We start from the raw sequence: 19764 nt of genomic DNA on the forward strand, positions 1-19764 counted from the left end.
AAGATTTTTTCGAGATATTTGGCACACGTATTCATAATATAATAAAGAATGGCGGTACAGAACCCAATTTGAAAAATATATTAATATGTGGAAATTACTCTATAATTAAATACAATATTAAAAAAACGAGCCTGTACCGCCATTAAGAAGAACAAAAAAATACACTTTCTTCAAATAAAAGTTTTTATCCGATGCCTAGATTTTGTGTCATTTTGGAACTACTAAAAATTTTTATTTCATTAGTAGTTCCAAAATGACACAAAATCTAGGCATCGAATAAAAAAGTTTATTTGAAGAAAGTGTATTTTTTGTTCTTCTTAATGGCGGTACAGGCTCGTTTTTTTAATATTATATTTAATTACAGAGTAATTTCCACATATTAATATATTTTTCAAATTGGGCTCTGTACCGCCATTCTTTATTATATTACGAATACGTGTGCCAAATATCTCGAAAAAATATTCAAAAATTACAGCCGCAATCTTGGAACGCGTTTTCGCTACCTGTTGATCGCTACTGTTTCCCCTTAAGAAAAATTTTACTTAATTTTCATTTACTTACTTAATTATTTTATACCATTAGCCTGAGCATGAAGACCTTCAATCACCTTTCCTTTATTTCTTTTAATCGTTTTTGTCTCTGCACAACGCATGCATGTAAATTTTCTTTCAAAATGTTCATAGTATGCACCAAGTGTGCTGTCAAAAAACACAACATATACCAACTGATTACAAATTATGCCCGTGTGAGCTCTCTTTGTGGCAAGTACAACAAACCACAAACCTCCAATTTCGATCGGAAAAACTGTAACAATACCTATTTCCAGCTTTGATCGAGCCAAAGGAGATGCTCGAAATATTTTGGGTATAATACAAGATACAACAATTGACCGTTTATATAGAGTTGGCATGAAATACGGAACAATAAACACACTTTTTCAAGAAATCAAATAAGAGAATGCAAAGAGAATTTTCTTAACTTCGAAGATGTTCCAGACGTTAAACTGTCTCTAAGAGAAATTAGTACAAAATATTCTAAATTTGGAGGACAAGGCTTTATAAAATGCTACTTTAATAAGAAAAGTTTTTCAAAATTATGAAAGTGTAAAAGGTCTAACGTATTGGGCAACTCTAAATGCCATAATTCCTCATCATGTGAGAATGAACACTAATTGTTTTATTTTAATTAAGACAATATAAAAATAATAGTATATTACTTTATGAGGCGGAGAAGCATGACTTTTCTTGACGCGCCCGATATTACGCGCCAAACGAAGTGAGGCGCGTAATAGAGGGCAAGTCAAGAAAAGTCGCTTCTTTGCCGAATAAAGTGTACTATTATTAAAGTGTTACCGAATAAAGTGTACTATTGTGTACTATTTGTACTGTTTTATACTTATTTGACTAGTCAAACGCCGATTTCATAAAATACAATTTCGACCTTTGCCTGACCATCTTAGCCCCGTATTCATAGTCGGTACTCAAGTATGAGTCGATGCTTAAGGTCGACCTTGAAAAAATTTGTATACAAATTTGTATAAGAATTTGTTCAAGGTCGACCTTAAGCATCGACTCAGACTTGAGTACCGACTATGAATACGGGCCTTAGTCTCTCCTAAGTTTGACTAGTCAAAGGCCGAAATTGTAATTTATTTCGGGCTTTGACTAAGACCGTCAGTCAGACCTGAGGATTGCCTAGTCAAACCTAGGAGTGCCTGAAATTCGGGCTTTGACTATAACATATCGACTAAAAATCTTTCTATGCAATAATATTTTCGTCTAATTTGTGTTTCATCTTTAATACTCTATACTAAAATCACAATCAAGGTGCAGTAGAAGTAAACAAACCAAGACACATTAACTGTTACAAGAAGCACTCTTGAATCATGATTTCAATGTATAAATTTTGTAAATCATCATTTGGGTATACAATGTAGGATAATTCAGGGTGATATGGTGAATCGAGTGAAAAGGTAAAATGCTCTATTTCTTTTCGCAGTACACAGATGTCTCTGTAAATCTAAACGTCGATAGTTTATTATCATTTATGCAGCGAGCACGTTGTGAAAACCAGCCCGGTTTTAAAATCCGTAAGTAATTTGTTCAAAATTGTTTCGGGTGCTCCATAATTTTTATACAATGCATGCATTTGTTGACGATGCTTCAGGTAGCTCAGTCTGCGAGGTATTTTTTGGTATATTCTGCCTTGTTAGACTGTTTATTTACAACATAATCAAGAAAACGTTGCCTCTGCCATTGTGAACTTTTTGCCGTGCTATTCACCATTTCACCCATGGTGAATGGGAGAAATGGTGACCTCGGGCAAGGGCAATACAGTGAAGGCCTTTTCTAATACGCATATCTATTTCTAGAGCTGCTGTTTCAAATTCGGCCAAGTCCAATTTTTTTTATTAGTTTAGTCCGATTTGCTTTGGTTTATTAGTGATAAAAAAAGCAAACTGTACTTGCAAGACGTTAATGACGACGAGGAGGATAAAGATTGTTGTTGTGTAGGGTGTGGTGAATTGTACAGTTACACTAAAAAGGACGTAAATTGGATCAAATGTATTAGCTGACAACTTTGACTGCACGAAGACTGTTCAAAATATGAATCCATGTGTGATATATGTGGTAAAAAGCAGGAGTAGTAATTTCACTATTTCACCCCAAGTGTCTTCGCCATTTCACCCTTATGCATGGGTGAAAGGGTGAATTTAATAAAAAAAAATATTGTTTTTTTAACATTTGTAATGTCTTAAAGACTGATAAGTTGTTGCCAAAATATTTTTTGTGACAGAAGTGTATTTTTATTTCGTTTAAATAAACAGTTTCTTGTTTTCTACACGGCTTAACTTTTTTGTTCACCATATCACCCTGATTTAGCCTATAGACATTGTAAATAATGTAGTTAATGTATTGTAGTTAATATGTCTTGGTTTGTTTACTGCTACTGCATCTTGATTTTGAATTTAGTATAGAGATACTCTTAGATAGAAATATAGGCCAGGAACCGAAGCTTTTCACCTCGCAATTTTTACAGAATGGATCGATTTGCTTGAAAATTTGAGAATAAGTAGTGGATAGTCCAAGGATCGAAATCTATATGATGCCGAAAGGCGCTTTTACAATGGAGGTGGTTGCCACCCCATCTCGGGGGTGGAAATTTTTTATTTTATTTTGACCGCAAAAGTTGATAAAAACATTCATTCTAAGCAAAAAATGTTCTATACATTTTTTTGATAAAATTAATAGTTTTAGATTTATTCGCTATCGAAAGTGTTAGTTTTGTATAGAGAAAAAATCAATGTTTTTCGATATACTCATTTACGCTTCACTCAATTTTTGCCATAGAAACATTTTTTCAGACCAAGTTCTTGGGAATTAAATAACCTACAATTTTATATTACAACATTTTTTCGTATCTCTGATCCTAATCTTGCTTTTCTGAAAAAAGCCATTTTTTCCAAACTACAAAAATTCGTTATTCGCTTTAACTCCAGTTTTTTTAAAAACTAATCATTCTAAGCCAGTAAAACTTCTAGAATCTATTAATAATACATAAATTAATAAGAATGAATAAGGCCAATGACTAAAAACACCTCTACCTTACATTATTATACTTCCAATTGGATTTCTCCTTTTTTTTTAATAAAATATATTGATTTTTTAACTGTAACTTTTTTATTTTTTATCTTAGAAAGTTTGGTAAAAAATAATTTTGTAGGTTTTTACAAGATCTATAAGCCTATTAATATTAATTTTTTTTTAAATCCTCAGTCGCAAAAAAGGTGACTTTGAAATGGTTGGTATAGGTGGTTTTTGCATGTTATTACAAGTTTTAATTGTCAATAGGTAACTCAATTTTTGCCGTAAAAAAATTTTTTGCAAACCAGGTTCTTGGGAATCACATAAGATACAATTTCATATTTAAACATTCTTTCGTATCTCTGATGCTAATCTTGCTATTCTGAAGAAAGGGCCATTTTTTTCCAAACTACAAAAATTCGTTATTCGCTTTTAACTCTTTTTTTTTAACTAATCATTCTAAGCCGGTCAAACTTCTAGAATCTATTAATAATACATAAATAAAAAATACCAAATAAGGTCAATGACTAATTTTAATTAGGGTGGTGATTAGGGGGTTGCTTGCGATTACTTTTTCGCTGAAAAAAATAGGGACTGACATTCTTTTTATTATACATAAATCACTTAATTTTTGAGCTAGAGACTTTTTTATTTCCGTGGAAAGATATTTTTAAGTAATTTAAATTAGTTTAAACAAGTTGTCTTCGAAAAATGCATAGTTTTCCCGTCTTTGGACTTTGAAACTACACTATTTAGCATTTGACGAAGAAGAGCCAAAATATAATAAAGTATAGCTCGATTACTATTGGTCTTAAAGAAAATTAAAAAAAAAACGGTTTTGTTAATTTTTTTTAAAAGGTACATTTTTGTTAAGTAAAGTTGTTTTGATAAAACAAAAACTTTTGGAGTTATTAGCAGAAAACTTATTAAAAACATTGATTTTTTCGATATAAAACTAACACTTTCGATAGCGAATAAATCGAAAACTATCAATTTTATCAAAAAAAATGGATAGAACATTTTTTGTTTAGAATGAACGTTTTTATCCACTTTTGCAATTAAAATATAATAAAAAATTTCCACCATCGCGATGGGGTGGCAACCACCCCCATGGTAAAAGCGCCTTTCGGCATGATATAGATTTTGATCCTTGGACTATCCAATACTTATTCTCAAATTTTCAAGCAAATCGATCCATTCTGTAAAAATTGCGAGGTTTTGTCCTATTTTAAGCTTCATTTCTTGGACTAATAGTTATTATTACTTGGTCAATAAAATATAGCAAGTATAGGAAATACTCTAACATTTTTAAGTAATATTTAACATAGCATTTAACAATAACATTTAAGATATATAGCCTGCTGACGAAAATCTGGGTGCGAGAGGAAATGCAAGCAGTATGGAGGAAGGCAATATTATGCCCCATTCATAAGAAAGGAGATAGAGAAGTGTGAGAAAACTACAGGGATACTGCAACTGTAGTACTCGTAGTAGTCCACTAGTAGTAATGACCTGTAGTACTGCGTACTACAACTCTTCTAGATGTAACATTTAAGATACGTGCCAGAGTCATAAGAAGCAGACTGGAAAGACACTTAAACGAGCAGGTTGATAAGTGTCAGGGTGGATTCGAAAAGGTCGGATCCACCATATATCAAATTTGACAATAATTCAGAGCAGTACGTACGAGCAACAATTAAAACTAAACCTTCTCTTTATAGCTTTCAAACATTTATAGGGATTTATTGAGGAGCATCACTGAGCCGCAAGCCCTTGTCCCTCGCCGTACTTCTCCCCCATAGGCCGATCAAACACCAGCATATTCCAATCTACGCCTCACATTCATTAGGATTTTAAACTGCTGCGGTAGCCTTCTTTATCGGCAGTTAAGCGAAGTGAGTCTGCCGCATGTTTTGCTTGTCTATTTGACCGACTGTAATAATACTTATTGTAATTACAATTATTTTTATTATCAAAATATATAATTATTATTCTAATATTTCATTGAGGTATAAGTTATATTTCTATTTTAGGATACATATCGACTTTACTAAAAGGAATAAAGCTTCAGTTATCGATATATACTAATGAAAGAGTTAAGATAATGAAAGAAATATTACGTGGTGTTCGTGTAATTAAAATGTACGGCTGGGAAATACCATTTGAAAAAATTATAGAGAAATCCAGAATGTAAGTTCCAAAAAATTTGATTTATGTTTTCATCGGGTTTTATTTTTTTGATATTTCTTAAAGAACAGTTTGTATTTTATGCTGTTACTCATTACTTAAAAGTTAATATTCTGCTTGTTCTGTCAATCTAAAATGTCTTGATCCCTGTTAAATTATTATATTATTATTGCTTTCACTTATTTTGAAAAAATGTGAAAACTTTGAATTATCTATATCTGTCCGTCCCAAAGATTTTATAAACAGAAATCCTTTTTCATTATGTTGTTCTGAAGCTATTTTCTTGTGGCATTTTTATAATAAATTACTTTTAATGGGAAATAAGCCACAATTTTACCAATAAAATGATTTTATTAACGTTTCGAAGCCCAAATCGGGTTTCGTTGTCAAAATACAAAATACTACTAAAATAAACAAAAATGTTGTTGCTAAGTAAAAAAATTCTTCTAATAATTTATTTATTCCGGCTCATTTATATTGGCAATTCAGATGTATATTATACATTTTAAAGTATTAGACCCAGATAAAATGACAAACGAGCTATCGAATGAAAGGTTTATAACTCAAGGATGATTTTAAAAGTTATAAATTTGACCTAGGACTTCCGGTTTTATTAGAGTTGCAACCGGAAGTATTTCAAAATCCGCGAAATGGTAAAAGCTATATTTTAGTCGGCGGGCCTTAGCTTCTTCTTCTTCTTTTACGGCACTACAGCCCAAATTGATCCTTGGCCTCCTTTATTTTTTGCCTCCACCCTTGTTTGTCTGTGACTGCTCTTTTCCATACACGGACTCCTAAAAAAGCTTGTGCGTCGCTGTTACTGTGTCGTCCCAGCGCTTTCTTGGCTTTACAACCGGTCTCTTTCCCTGAATTATTGCGTTCAGTGCTCCTTTTGGTAGCTTATCCTCGCCCATTCTTGTCACATGTCCGGCCCATTGCAATCTTTTTATTCTAATGGAGTCTCACAGGGGAGTTTCCTAATAAAGTTGATAAAGCTCGTTGTTGTATCGACTTCTGAAGATTCCGTTTTCCCTCACTGGCGCCTTAGCTAGCCAAAAACAAATATATACTTCCGGTTTCATGCCTGTCTGTCCATCCGTCTGAGACGTCTGTCAGTCTGTGAAACTGTAAATATAATTTCTGCGTTATTAGAGCCGATAGAATGACAAATGAGGTGTCGAATGAGAGTTTAAAACCCAAAGATGGCATTAGAGGTAACAAATCTGACCTCGGACTTCCGGCTTTAGAGTTACAACCAAAACTACTTTTTTAAAGTTGCCGAAATAGTACAAGCGATATCGCCCTGTGTAATATTTGTTTAGTGATTGATCAGTACTATCGTTTGTTTAATTCGAAAAATAAACGAATTTATTTTCCATTTTTAAGAAAATTTAACAATAAACAAGAATTTTATAGATACAATTATATAAAAAAAACTTAAAATAATGAAACTCACTGGACGTAACGACAACCAAAGGTAAAATTGTTGAGATTCATAGCAAATTTTCGAAATGAAATCCACCTGTTTCTATAGTCGGACCAAGTGTCTTTGTCGGACCTTAAAACGTCTCTATATGACTTCCTGAGAGTTTTTTTATGACATATATATTAATCATTCAGCCAGTCGCAATCAAATTATACAGGGTGTCCAGAAACTCTACCAACAAACGAAGACCGGAGATTCCTCAGATAATTTCAAGACTTCTTTTTCTTAAAGTTCCATCTCCTATCGGAGGTTGGATATCATAATGGCTATGGTCACTTTGTTGGCTGCTGCTCTGAACAGTTGTAATGAACTACAGTTAAACCATTCTCTAAGGTTCCTCTTCCTATGCTTCCTCTTCCTTGGATCCTTCCTTGCATAATAACTCTCAGCAGCTCATATTTCTCTCCTCTGGTAATGTGACACAAATATTCTAGTTTTCTTGTTTTTATACTGTTCATAATTTCTAACTCCTTATTTAAACGTCGTAGTACTTTAACATTGGTAATCCTTTGAACCCACTGAATTTTCAATATTCTTCTGTAACACAACATTTCGAAATTTTCTTATGTGTTGTCTCTTCAATGTCCAAGCTTCCATTCCGTACAGTAATATAGAAAATATCTAGAATCATAGAGCCCTCAATCTGAGAGGCGACTGAATGTCTTTGTTTGTAAGCAGTGTCTTCATTTTTATAAATGCTTGCCTTGCAGTTTCAATTCGGCCTTAATCTCTTTGCTTTGGTCATTTTCAGATATTTGTGTATCTTCACTTTTTCTATTTGGGTTTGCTCTAGCATTAACCTTTCAATTCCATGTTGTGTTTTTGAGACAATCATAAATTTAGGTTTTTTTTTTCAATAAAAAAACTAAATTTCAAGACAATTTAACCCAATTCACCTAGACCGAAAATGCTTCCTAAGGAAGCTAGAGCTCGTGTAATTAGTTTTTCATAAATACCTCCGAGGTCCGGTCCTGGCAGGAAGCTAACAAACACGGTGTGATAGCAGCTCATGACAAAAAGACGAGGGCATTTAGCACAAAATAAATAAATTTTTAAATACAGCACCTAGAGACTTGCAGTTTTTTGCATTATATTCAGAATGACGTCAGGAAAAAAGTCTACTATTCAAAAATGGGTGGAAATGCATAATTTCACTGTAAAGTGCATAAAATGCATCCAAAAATGGCATAAATATAAAAATAAAGTCAAAATCAGTATACTAAGGAACAAAATTTATTACTTTAGGTGTTTGTTTTTATTTCGGTTAAACTTTTCTGATGCCGCCTCTGTCTTCTACAATTAAATTTAAATTTTCAACTCTCAAGAGCTCTGTTATCTGTTTCTTGTTCCTTATCACTTAATTTAGGTAATTAGCAAAAAAGTTTATGGACAATGATAGCCAAGCTTTGTCTAGTTTTGAATTTTAGTAATTTATAGTAAAATTGGCATGCAAATAACTTACAGTTTTTGATGCCTTTTCGTCCACTGATGCACTGCACTTATGTTTACAATATTAAAATGTTTCCAAGTTTTAAATTTTTAATTTTATTTTTAAAACCTATCTTTTTAGACCAGCGCATTTAGCACTAAAAACACCCAAATAAATAATTTTTTAAATACAGCACCTAGAGACCTGCAGTTTTTTGCATTATGTTCAGAATGACGTCAGGAAAAAAGTCTACTATTCAAAAATGGGTGGAAATGCATAATTGCACTGTAAAGTGCATAAAATGCATCCAAAAATGGCATAAATATAAAAATAAAGTCAAAATCAGTATACTAGGGAACAAAATTTATTACTTTAGGTGTTTTTGGGGTCACTGAATACGATTACGCCATCAGAACTGACCCACGGATCACCTGGTGCCCAAGGTCACGGCAAGAGGCGCCATCTTCTGGAGTTTCGATGGTTTTCGGCATTAAATCGATGCAAATGGATTACTCACGGGTTTTAGGGGTCACTAAATACGAATATGCCATCAGAATTGACCTCCGGAGTACCTGGTGCCTAGGGTCGCTACTAAGGCACGTCATCTTCTGGAGTTTCCAGGGAGTTCGACACTAAATTAATGTAACTGGACTACTGGGGGGTTTTGGAGATGGTTAAACACGAATATACCATCAGAACAGACCGCTGGATCACCTGGTACCCAAGGTCACTGCACTGGACGTCATCTTCTGGACTTTCGAGGGTTTTCGGTATTAAATTGGTGCAAACGGATTATTCAGGGGTTTTTGAGGTCGACAAACACGAGTATTCCATCAGAATAGACCACCGGATTACCTGGTGCCAAGGTCACTTCAAGGGATGTCATCTTCTGGAGTTTCGAGTGCTTTCGGTATTAAATTGATGCAAACGGATTACTTACGGGTTTTTGGGGTCGCTAAACACGAATATGCGATCAGAATTGAATTCCAGTGTACCTGGTGCCCAGGATCGCTACTAAGGCACGTAATCTTCTGAAGTTTCGAGAGTTTTCGGAATTAACTTGATGTAAACGGATTACTCACGGGTTTTTTGGGATCGGTAAGCACGAATATGCCATTAGAACTAAACTCCGAAGTACCTGGTGCCCAGGGTCGCTACTAGAGCACGTCATCTTCTGGGGTTTCGAGGGTTTCCGGCATTTAATTGATGAAAATGGATTACTGGAGGGTTTTTGAGGTCGCTAAATACGAATATGCCATCAGAACCGACTCCCTGTGCACCTGGTGCCAAGGTAACTGCAAGAGACGTCATCTTCTGAAGTTTTGAGGGATTTCGGCATAAAATTGATGAAAATGGATTACTCGGGGGTTTTTAAAGTGGTTAAACACGAACATGCGATCAAAACAGACCATCGTAGCACCTGGTGTCCACGGTCACTGCAAGGGGCGTCATCCTCTGGGCGAGGTTTTCGGTACTATATTGACGCAAACCGATTACTTATGGGTTTTTGGAATTGCTGAATACGAATATGCCATCAGAATAGACACCGGACCAGCTTTTGGAGTTTCTAAAGTTTTCGGTACTAAATTGATTCAAACGGATTACTCATGGCTTTTTGGGGTTGCTGAATACGAATACGCCGTTAAAACGCACACTTTAGCACCTGGTGCCTAAGGCACGTTATTTTCTGAGATTGCGGGAGTTTTCGGTACCAAATTCATGCAGACAAATTACTTTTGGGTTTTTGGGATTTTTTAACACGAGTATGACTTAGATGAAGGATTCAGAAGTACCTAGTGATTACGATGATCAATAATAACGCCAACGCATAATAACATTGTCCTATTAGAATATAGTAAATCGATCTAAAAATATATAAATTTATAGTATTATATTATGTTATATTTTATTTAGTATTAATTTTACACATACATAAGTAAGACATTTTAATAGCACAGTGACGTCCCTTGCAGTGACCATGGTCACCAGGTGCTCCGTGGGTCTGTTCTAATGGCCTATTCGTATTTGGTGACCTCAAAAACCCACCGAGTAATCCATTTGCATCCATTTTGTGCCGAAAACCCTCGAAACTCCAGAATATGACGTGCCTTAGTAGCAATCCTGGGCAACAGGTGCTCTGGAATTAAATTCTGATGACATATTCGTGATTAGCGACCCCAAAAACCCGCAAGTAATCCGTTTGAATCAATTTAATACCGAAAGCCCTCGAAACTCCAGAAGATGACGTCTCTTGCAGTGACCTTGGGCACCAGGTAATCCGGTGGTCTGTTCTGATGGCATATTCGTGTTTAATGACTCAAAAATCTCCGAGTAATCCATTTTCATCAATTTAATGCCGAAATCCCTCGAAACTCCAGAAGATGACGTGCCTTAGTAACGACTCTGGGCACCAGGTACTACGGAGGTCAATTCTGATGGCATATTCGTATTTAGCGACCCCTAAAACGCGTTAGTAATCCGTTGCATCGATTTAATGCCGAAAACTATCGAAACTCGAGAAGAAGACGTCTCTTGCCGTGACCTTGGGCACCAGGTGATCCGTGGGTCAGTTTTAATGGCATAATCGTATTCAGTTACCCCAAAAACCCCCCAAATAATAAATTTTGTTTCTTAGTATACTGATTTTGACTTTATTTTTATATCTATACAATTTTGGATGCATTTTATGCACTTTACAGTGCAATTATGCATTTCCACCCATTTTTGAATAGTAGACTTTTTTCCTGACGTCATTCTGAACATAATGCAAAAAACTGCAGGTCTCTAGGTGCTGTATTTAAAAAATTATTTATTTGGGTGTTTTTAGTGCTAAACGCCCTGGTCTAAAAAGATAGGTTTTAAAAATAAAAAACCAATACAGAAGTAAAAACTTCGAGATGTATTCTGGTATAAAATCGTTTATTTAAAACTATAAAATGTCATGGAATGCAGAACGTTTTCGTTCTAAACAGAACATCTTCAGTGCATCCTGCCGAGTATTTTGAAACTAGCACACTGTAAATAGTGTTAACATCATCATATATGGTTTACATAATGTAATATGTTAAAATGTTATGACTACAAGTCGATGTTAATAGATAAAGTGGAACACATGCTAAAAGGGGTGCCATGGTTCCCTGCTCGAAGATGCTAGGTACTTGCCAATTCAATGGGCACAGACCAATTTTTTTTTTTTAAATAAAATTAAAAATTTAAAACTTGGAAATATTTTAATATTGTAAACATAAGTGCAGTGCATCAGTGGACGAAAAGGCATCAAAAACTGTAAGTTATTTGCATGCCAATTTTACTATAAATTACTAAAATTCAAAACTAGACAAAGCTTGGCTATCATTGTCCATAAACTTTTTTGCTAATTACCTAAATTAAGTGATAAGGAACAAGAAACAGATAACAGAGCTCTTGAGAGTTGAAAATTTAAATTTAATTGTAGAAGACAGAGGCGGCATCAGAAAAGTTTAACCGAAATAAAAACAAAATTTGTTTTTATTTATTGTTAAATATTTTTCACGAAAGATAATAAAATTTGCTAAACGAAGGGAGTAGAGACGGGTATATATAAGGGTAGCTTAGGTGACTGGTCGGGGGGTGGACTGAGTAGCTTCTCGGCTGGTTTCCCTGAGACGCCCAATATTGCCCAAGATCTGCAAGGGATTTCTCGAGAAAACCATGAGCTCAGACGACTATCCAGATGATCAGAACAAGAAAAGACCGGCTGAAAACTTCGAGATATTTCAAAACAGTAAGAAAACGCATCGAACACCCAACAAAACAAGTGATGGAAAACTCGAGAAAATACTATATCTGATGCAAGAGATGAAAGCAGAAATAAAAGATGAGATGAAATTAATAAGAGAAGACCAAAAATCATATGTAATGGAAATGAAAAAGTTAAAAGAAGAGAACGAGGAACTCAGAAAAGGAAATGAAGATATAAAAGCAGAATTAACACAAATAAAACAGAATATGGAATGGATAGAAAAAGAAAAAAGGAAAAATAATATTGTTACAAGCGGCCTGAATATTCATACAAAAAATCAAACAGACCTCAAAATAGAAATGGAGAACTTTTTACAAACCAATCTACAGCTAGAAATAAACATCAGAACTGTAATAAAAATAGGAGAATCCCACTATCTCATCCAACTATATAATTGTGAAGACAAGCAAACAGTCATGGAAAACAAATATAAGCTAAAAAACATAAGAAATCAAAAAATGTTCCTAAACAACGACATGACGAAACAGGAGAGGAAAATACAAAAACAGCTCCGAGAACTAGCTAAAGACGAAAAAGAAAAGGGCAAAGAAGTAAAAATAGGCTACAATAAAGTTACAATAAATGAGGAGGAGTGGAGATGGAATAGAGTAAACGAAAAAATTGAGAAATCTGTTCCAAAAAACTAAGGAAACAACAAACGAGGGATAGTAAAGATGATGACGACAACGCAAAGACAACAGAATGGAATTTGGATAAAGAAAAATATATAGAAGGAAAGGAAAATCAACAAGAAAATAGACAAAAGAAAAAGGACATTGAAAAACAGCTAGCACGATTGACGTGGAAATGAAACAAGGACAAGACGCAAAAACTAGAATAAACGAAACAACAACTGGAAAATTGGTACATGGAATGTAACATCACTTAGAGGAAAGGAATGCGAATTAGTGCAAGAAATGGAAGAATTTAAAATGCAAATAATAGGTATAAGCGAAACAAAGAAATGTGGAAGAGGAAAAGAAAATATATCAGAAAATTACACGATGTATTACTCCGGGGTAGACAAAGAACTTAGAGCAAAAGAAGGAGTAGGCACAGTAGTCACAGAGACAATAGAAAAAAGAATATCAGATTTCAAACCGATATCGTCAAGAATAATGTACATAAAAATAGAAATGAAAGAAGAATGGTACATACTGCAAATATATGCACCAACAGAAGGAACAGAAGAAGAAAAAATGGAAGCTTTCTACAATGAACTGCAGAATACCCTAGATTAGATAAGAGAAAAATGTGAAAGAATAGTAATAATGAGTGATTGGAACGCAAGGATAGGGAAAGATGAAAACAAAGGACTTGGTTGCATGGGAAGACATGGTGAAGAGATACTAAACAGAAACGGAATTAAAATGATCAGATTCTGCCAGACAAACGACCTATTAATAGGAAACTCATTTACACAGCAAGTACTACAAGATAAGTATACATTTGTAGCAGAAGGCATAGATGCAAAAAGTATAATAGATTACGTAGTCTACACGCAAGAAATGAAACAAAATATAAAACAAGTCTGGACAGAACAGAGAGCAGAGATCGGAACTCATCACAGACTAGTAATGGCAGAGATGACATGGCGAAAACCGGTACACCAAGAACAGATAGAATACAGCAAAATAGCAATAAAAAAGCTAAAAAATGAACAAAAGAAAAGGAGATATCAAGTAAAAACTGATAAGGAGTTCAAAATGGAGGAAAGAAAGAAAATAGAAATGGATATGGAGGAAAAATGGAAAAAAGTTAAAGAAGTAATAATGAAAAAGGCAAAAGAGATATGCGGAAATCTAACAGTCAGAAAATTAAACAAAAAAACGGAATGGTGGAATGCAGATATACAGGAAGAAGTGAGGAAAAAGAAAAAGGCATGAAAAAATACAATAGTACAAGAGAGGAACAAGATAAAAAAGAATACCAAAAACACAGAAACATAGTGAAAGAACTAGTAAGAAAAGGAAAAAAAGAGAGTTGGAAGAAGTTCGGTGAATCACTAAACCAAAATTACAGAGATAACAACAGATGCTTCTGGAATAAAGTAAGGAGTCTAAGAGGAAAGAAAAGAAAGGAACTCAGAGGAGTAAAAGACAAACACAACAAACTAAAGACAAATACAACAGAGATACTAGATGTGTGGAGAGAGTATTATGAAGAGAAATATATGGGCGAGGAAAGTGAAGAAATAGAGACAGAGGGAACCATAGAACAGACAGCAGCAGACGAAAACCAAATGGAAGAAATAAGTACAGAAGAAATGGAAGAAGCAATAAGTAGAATAAAAATAGGAAAAGCGAGCGGAGCAGATAAAATTGATCCCGAAATGATAAAATGGATAGGGAAAGAAGGAAAGAAGTGGTTGCTGGAAATAATAAGAGAAGCATGGAGAACAAACAAAATGCCGAGAGAGTGGGAAGAAAACTTACTGATCCCAATTCACAAGAAAGGAGAAGAATCCACCTGTGGAAACTATAGAGATATATGCCTCTCATCAGTAGTGTTCAAGCTCTATACGAGAATAATAGAAAGAAGATTAAGAACAGAGGTAGAAGAAAAACTGGAAGACGAACAAACAGCATTCAGAGCCAAAAGGCAAACAGTTGACAACGTAAGCATATTACGAAATATAATAGAAAAAAATAATGATCGGGGAACAAACATATATATGACCTTCATAGACCTTAAAGCAGCGTTCGACTCAGTAGACCGAAAGTATTGTGGAATACTGTAGAGGAGCTGGGAATACCGAGGAAACTATTAGAGATAATTAAAAGTACGTACAGCAGAGTGGTGGGAAAAGTGCAAATGGGAGGTAGCAGATCACTAGAATTTAGGATGAACAAGGGGATAAAACAGGGAGATAGCCTAAGCCCACTCCTATTCGTCATAATTATGGACAAATTATTTAAAAATGTAAAAAGAAGAACAAACCACTTAAAAACAATAATAGGCTACACGCACCTAACACCAGTTATGATAGAAGGATTACTGTATGCTGACGACGTCGTTCTCCTAGCAGACAACCCGAGAAAGATGCAGCGATTAATTGATGTATGGACTGAGGAAATAGAGAAAATGAAATTAGAAATAAACATCAGCAAATGCAAGACCATGAAAATAGGTCAGCAGGAGCAGGAAATTGAGGGCGAAACACGAGTGCTCTGTAAAGGACAAGAATTGGAGAGGGTGACGGCCTACGAGTACCTGGGCACGATAATATCGAATGACGGAAAGCTAGACCTAGAAATTGCAAATAGGACAAAGAAAGCTACGAAAATATACTATGCCATTAATAATACGATACTGGGAAAAAGGGAAATCAGCCAGGAAACACAAATGCATGTATATAATTCAATCACAGTACCAACTCTTCTATATGCAAGCGAGACATGGGTCACAAATAAAAGACATGAAAATGCCATAAATGCAGCAGAAATGAAGCAGCTGAGAAAAATAGCTGGAAAGACGAAGATGGACAGAGAAAGGAACGAAAACATCAGAAACGTGCTAAGTCAGGAACCAATAGAGAAAAAAATTGAAAAAAGAAAACTGAATTGGTTTGGACATATAACTAGGATGAACGAGAACAGACTAGTAAATAAGGTGACAGATACCAAAAGACAGAGGAAAAGAAGAAGAGGCAGACCTAGAAAGGGGTGGATGGAACAAATCGAGGAAATCGGGACAAATAGAGGGAAAACAGTGCAACAGATGAAGGAAATGGCAGGGGACCGGAAAGCGTGGAAGAAATGGGTAAAAGATGGATAGGTCATACCAAAGTCCGACGCTCTTATAGGGCATAAGGACAACGAGAAGAAGAAGAAGAAGATAAATACCTCCAGACGCTCCAGAAAGCTTATATTTATAAAAACAAAAATTGGTACACATATCTATCTTCCAGAGATAAATCGAATCCATCGACTGCGAATTTCTAGTACCGGTCATAGGCGTCCTTTTTGGGTAGGGCAACGGTTATTTTATGGCATAACTTTTTGTCTTGAACTTTTAAGCACTGTTGACTCTGTATTATTAAATTGTGAGGCATTCTAGTACTAAAAGGAATTTTTGTTTTTAAGTCGATAGGCCACACCGTTTTCTAGAAAAATCGATTTGAAAATTTTTCGTTTTATGAATTTGAAAACAAATTGACAAAAATTTTCAAAAAACGGTGTATTTTACCGACTTAAAGCAATAATAGCTTTTAGTACCAGACTACCTCATAATTATTTAATAATCTAATGTCAGAAATGCTTAAATATTAAGACAAAAAAAGTTATGCGATAAAATAACCGTTGACGTAAACGTACCAGTTTTCGTTTTTCTAGATAGTTTTTTTTAATTATTATTTCTGAAATTCACAAACCGAATAATGTTCAAATCGATTTTTCTAGAAAACGGTGTATTCTATCGAAAGACGCAAGAGTCTCTTTTAGTAGTAGAATACTCTTCTTCTTCTTCTTCTTCTTCTTCTTCTTCTTCTTCTTCTTCTTCTTCTTCTTCTTCTTTTTCTTCTTCTTCTTTTTCTTCTTCTTCTTCTTTTTCTTCTTCTTCTTATTTTTCTTCTTCTTCTTCTTCTTTCTTGTATGTAGGCTTTAAAGTCTGTTTCTTCTTCCATATCAGCCTCGTAAATTGTTTAAATTATCGCACCATCTTTTTCTTGTTCTGCCGATACTTTTTCGTCCATTTGGTGACATCTTGTGCCATTCGTCTATCCTATCGTCTGCCATTGTACTAATGTGTTCGTTCCACTCCTGTTTCCGTTTTGTCACCCATCCATTTACGTCTTCTATATGGCATGCTCTTCTTATGTTTTCGCGTCTCTCCCTATCCAGCAGACTTTTCCCTGATATTCGTTGAAGTATTTTCATCTCTGTTGTTTCTAGTAGTCGTCTCGTTTTAGATGTGTCAGGTCTTGACTCCTCCGTGTATGTCAATATAGGTGTAATTTCTGCTTTATAGATTCTTGCTTTTGTGTTTTGCCTTAAGTATTTGTTCTTCCAGATTGTGTCATTAAGAGACCCTGCCGCTTTACTTGCTTTTAAGCTTTGTTGTCGTACTTCTTCTTCTTCAACATTTCCGTAACTAGTTATATATATATTCCCATATATCTAAACCTTGCTTCATGCTTTATTATTTTCCCATCAATTTCGATTTTATATCGTAGTGGATATTTAGTGACATGCTGTTATACATTTGGTTTTTTCTGCTGATATTATCATATTTTATTTCTTGGCTGTTGTATTGCTTGCTTTAAGCACTGCTTGTATTACTTCGTCCATTATTATATTAAAGAGCAGTGGGCTTAACGAGAGCAAGTACTAGAATACCTCACAAATTAATAATCCAGAGTTAAACATGCTTAAAATTAAAGACAATAAAGTTATCGATATATAGCGATAAAATATCCGTTACCCTACCCAATACGGATGCCTACGACCGGTAATAGAAATTTGCAATGGATGAAATAGATTTATCTCTACAAGATAAATGCGCGTACCAATTTTCGTTTTTCTAAACATAATCGTTCTGGAGGTATTTAAGAAAAACTAATTACAAGACGTCATCTTCAAAGAGCTCTAGATCCCTTAGGAAGCCTTTTCGTGAAATGGGTTAAATTGTCTTAAAATTATCTGAGAAATCTCCTATCTTCGTTTGTCGGTAGAGTTTCTGGACACCCTGTAGAATGTAGTGTGTATGTTAAGTAAATATCTTGTTATACAGTGTGTCCACGGATGGGGTGCCTAAGAGGAAAAACTTTCTTATTTTGAATTTTAGCGAAAAATGTCATTCTTGATAAACAGTTTTGCTTGTTCTAAAACCCCATAAAACGAAATCAAATTCAAGTTTTAAAAAACCTGCTTAATTTTGTAGCCTATTTTATGTAAATTTCATATACATTTTTGCACTAAGTTCTAAATCGTAACAATAATCTAGTGTTGCTAAGCTACAATGTTGCCTAAGGTACAATGTATCTAATAGCTTAGTAACTGTCAACTCCGATAAATAATTTGTGAATTGTCATTTTTTTCGACAATGTTAAGCGTTCAAAAAAAATTATGATTGGATGCTTAACATTTTCTTGTCGAAAAAGAATGACAAATCGCAAATTATTTATCGGAGTTGACAGTTACTAAGCTACATTGTAGCTTAGCAACACTAGATTATTGTTATGATTTCAAACTTGGTGTAAAAATTTATATGGGTTTGCATAAAATTGGCTACAAAATTAAGTAGGTTTTGAAAAACTTAAATTTTATTTCGTTTTAGGACAAGCAAAAATTTTTATCAAGAATGACATTTTTTGCTAAAACTGAAAATAAGAAAGTTTTTTCTCTTGGACACCCCATCCGTGGACACACTGTAGTAAAATCAACTTCAACGTCTTTACAAAGAGACGCTAATTTTACTTGCCCAATACGGTAATTGTAACCTCCAGATGCTTGTATATATAGCTACATGTTACAACAATTGACGATAATATTGACAAAAATACCAAAGTCGTGTGCTTAAATTATCATTTTTAATCAATTTATTTATTTCTACCTTTTAGATATGAACTTAATGCAATTTCCAAGCAAATATTCGTAAGATGTATCTCCATTTCAAGTTTAATGTTTATTCAGTCAACAGCAGTTTTTCTCACCATAATGACTCAAGTATTGTTGGGAAACATAATTACGATAGATGCCATATTTGCCCAAATTTTAATTTTTTTTAATCTCCAGCAATACGCCTGTTACTTTTTTCCAGAATCCGTAGAAAGGTACGTATTGTTTATCTAAATATGTTTCAATAAACGGAGCTACTCTTCTTAATTTCTGAGTGTATCAAGTATAAACAAAAAACAGGCTTTCTTCTAAATTTTCAACTAAATATAAAAATATAAATACTAACAGGATTCTTCCTTATAAATATAGTAGGAAGCTATGTAACAAGATTCAATCTCTAGGACTTTTAATAAAAAGGGAAGGAATAAGGGTATGGAAAGGGTAATAAAAGGACTTGTTAATCCCAAATTTAATAAGATATTTTCTTACAATAATATACACATGTACCGAATTTTAAAACTTTAGTACTTTTCAAGCGAAAACCCGAAAATTGTTTATTATAGAGAAAGAAGGAAAAGAAGATCTACTGATTTAAATTTCATTAATAGCCCAATAAATGACCGTTTTGGAGTGTAATTTCCAGGGGCAACTCCGAATTGCATGAAAATTTGGATTTAGGTTCTACTTACCCTCCACTTCAAAGTTGAAATTGTGCCGTTGGTTGCTTTTACTTGGGGGAT

At 34.3% G+C, this 19764-nt stretch overlaps 1 protein-coding gene across 1 annotated transcript in view; it reads left to right on the forward strand.

The window, feature by feature from the left end:
• Positions 1–19764, forward strand: part of LOC114334875 (ATP-binding cassette subfamily C member 4-like) — a 202312-nt gene that overhangs the window by 39533 nt on the left and 143015 nt on the right. Inside the window, exons 6-7 of the mRNA XM_050647075.1 lie at positions 5618–5774; positions 19027–19239. Of these exons, the coding sequence (XP_050503032.1) occupies positions 5618–5774; positions 19027–19239 (370 nt within the window). The remainder of the gene's footprint in view (positions 1–5617; positions 5775–19026; positions 19240–19764) is intronic.

The sequence above is a fragment of the Diabrotica virgifera genome, chromosome 3, assembly GCF_917563875.1.
Source record: "Diabrotica virgifera virgifera chromosome 3, PGI_DIABVI_V3a".
In the NCBI taxonomy this organism is placed as follows: domain Eukaryota; kingdom Metazoa; phylum Arthropoda; class Insecta; order Coleoptera; family Chrysomelidae; genus Diabrotica; species Diabrotica virgifera.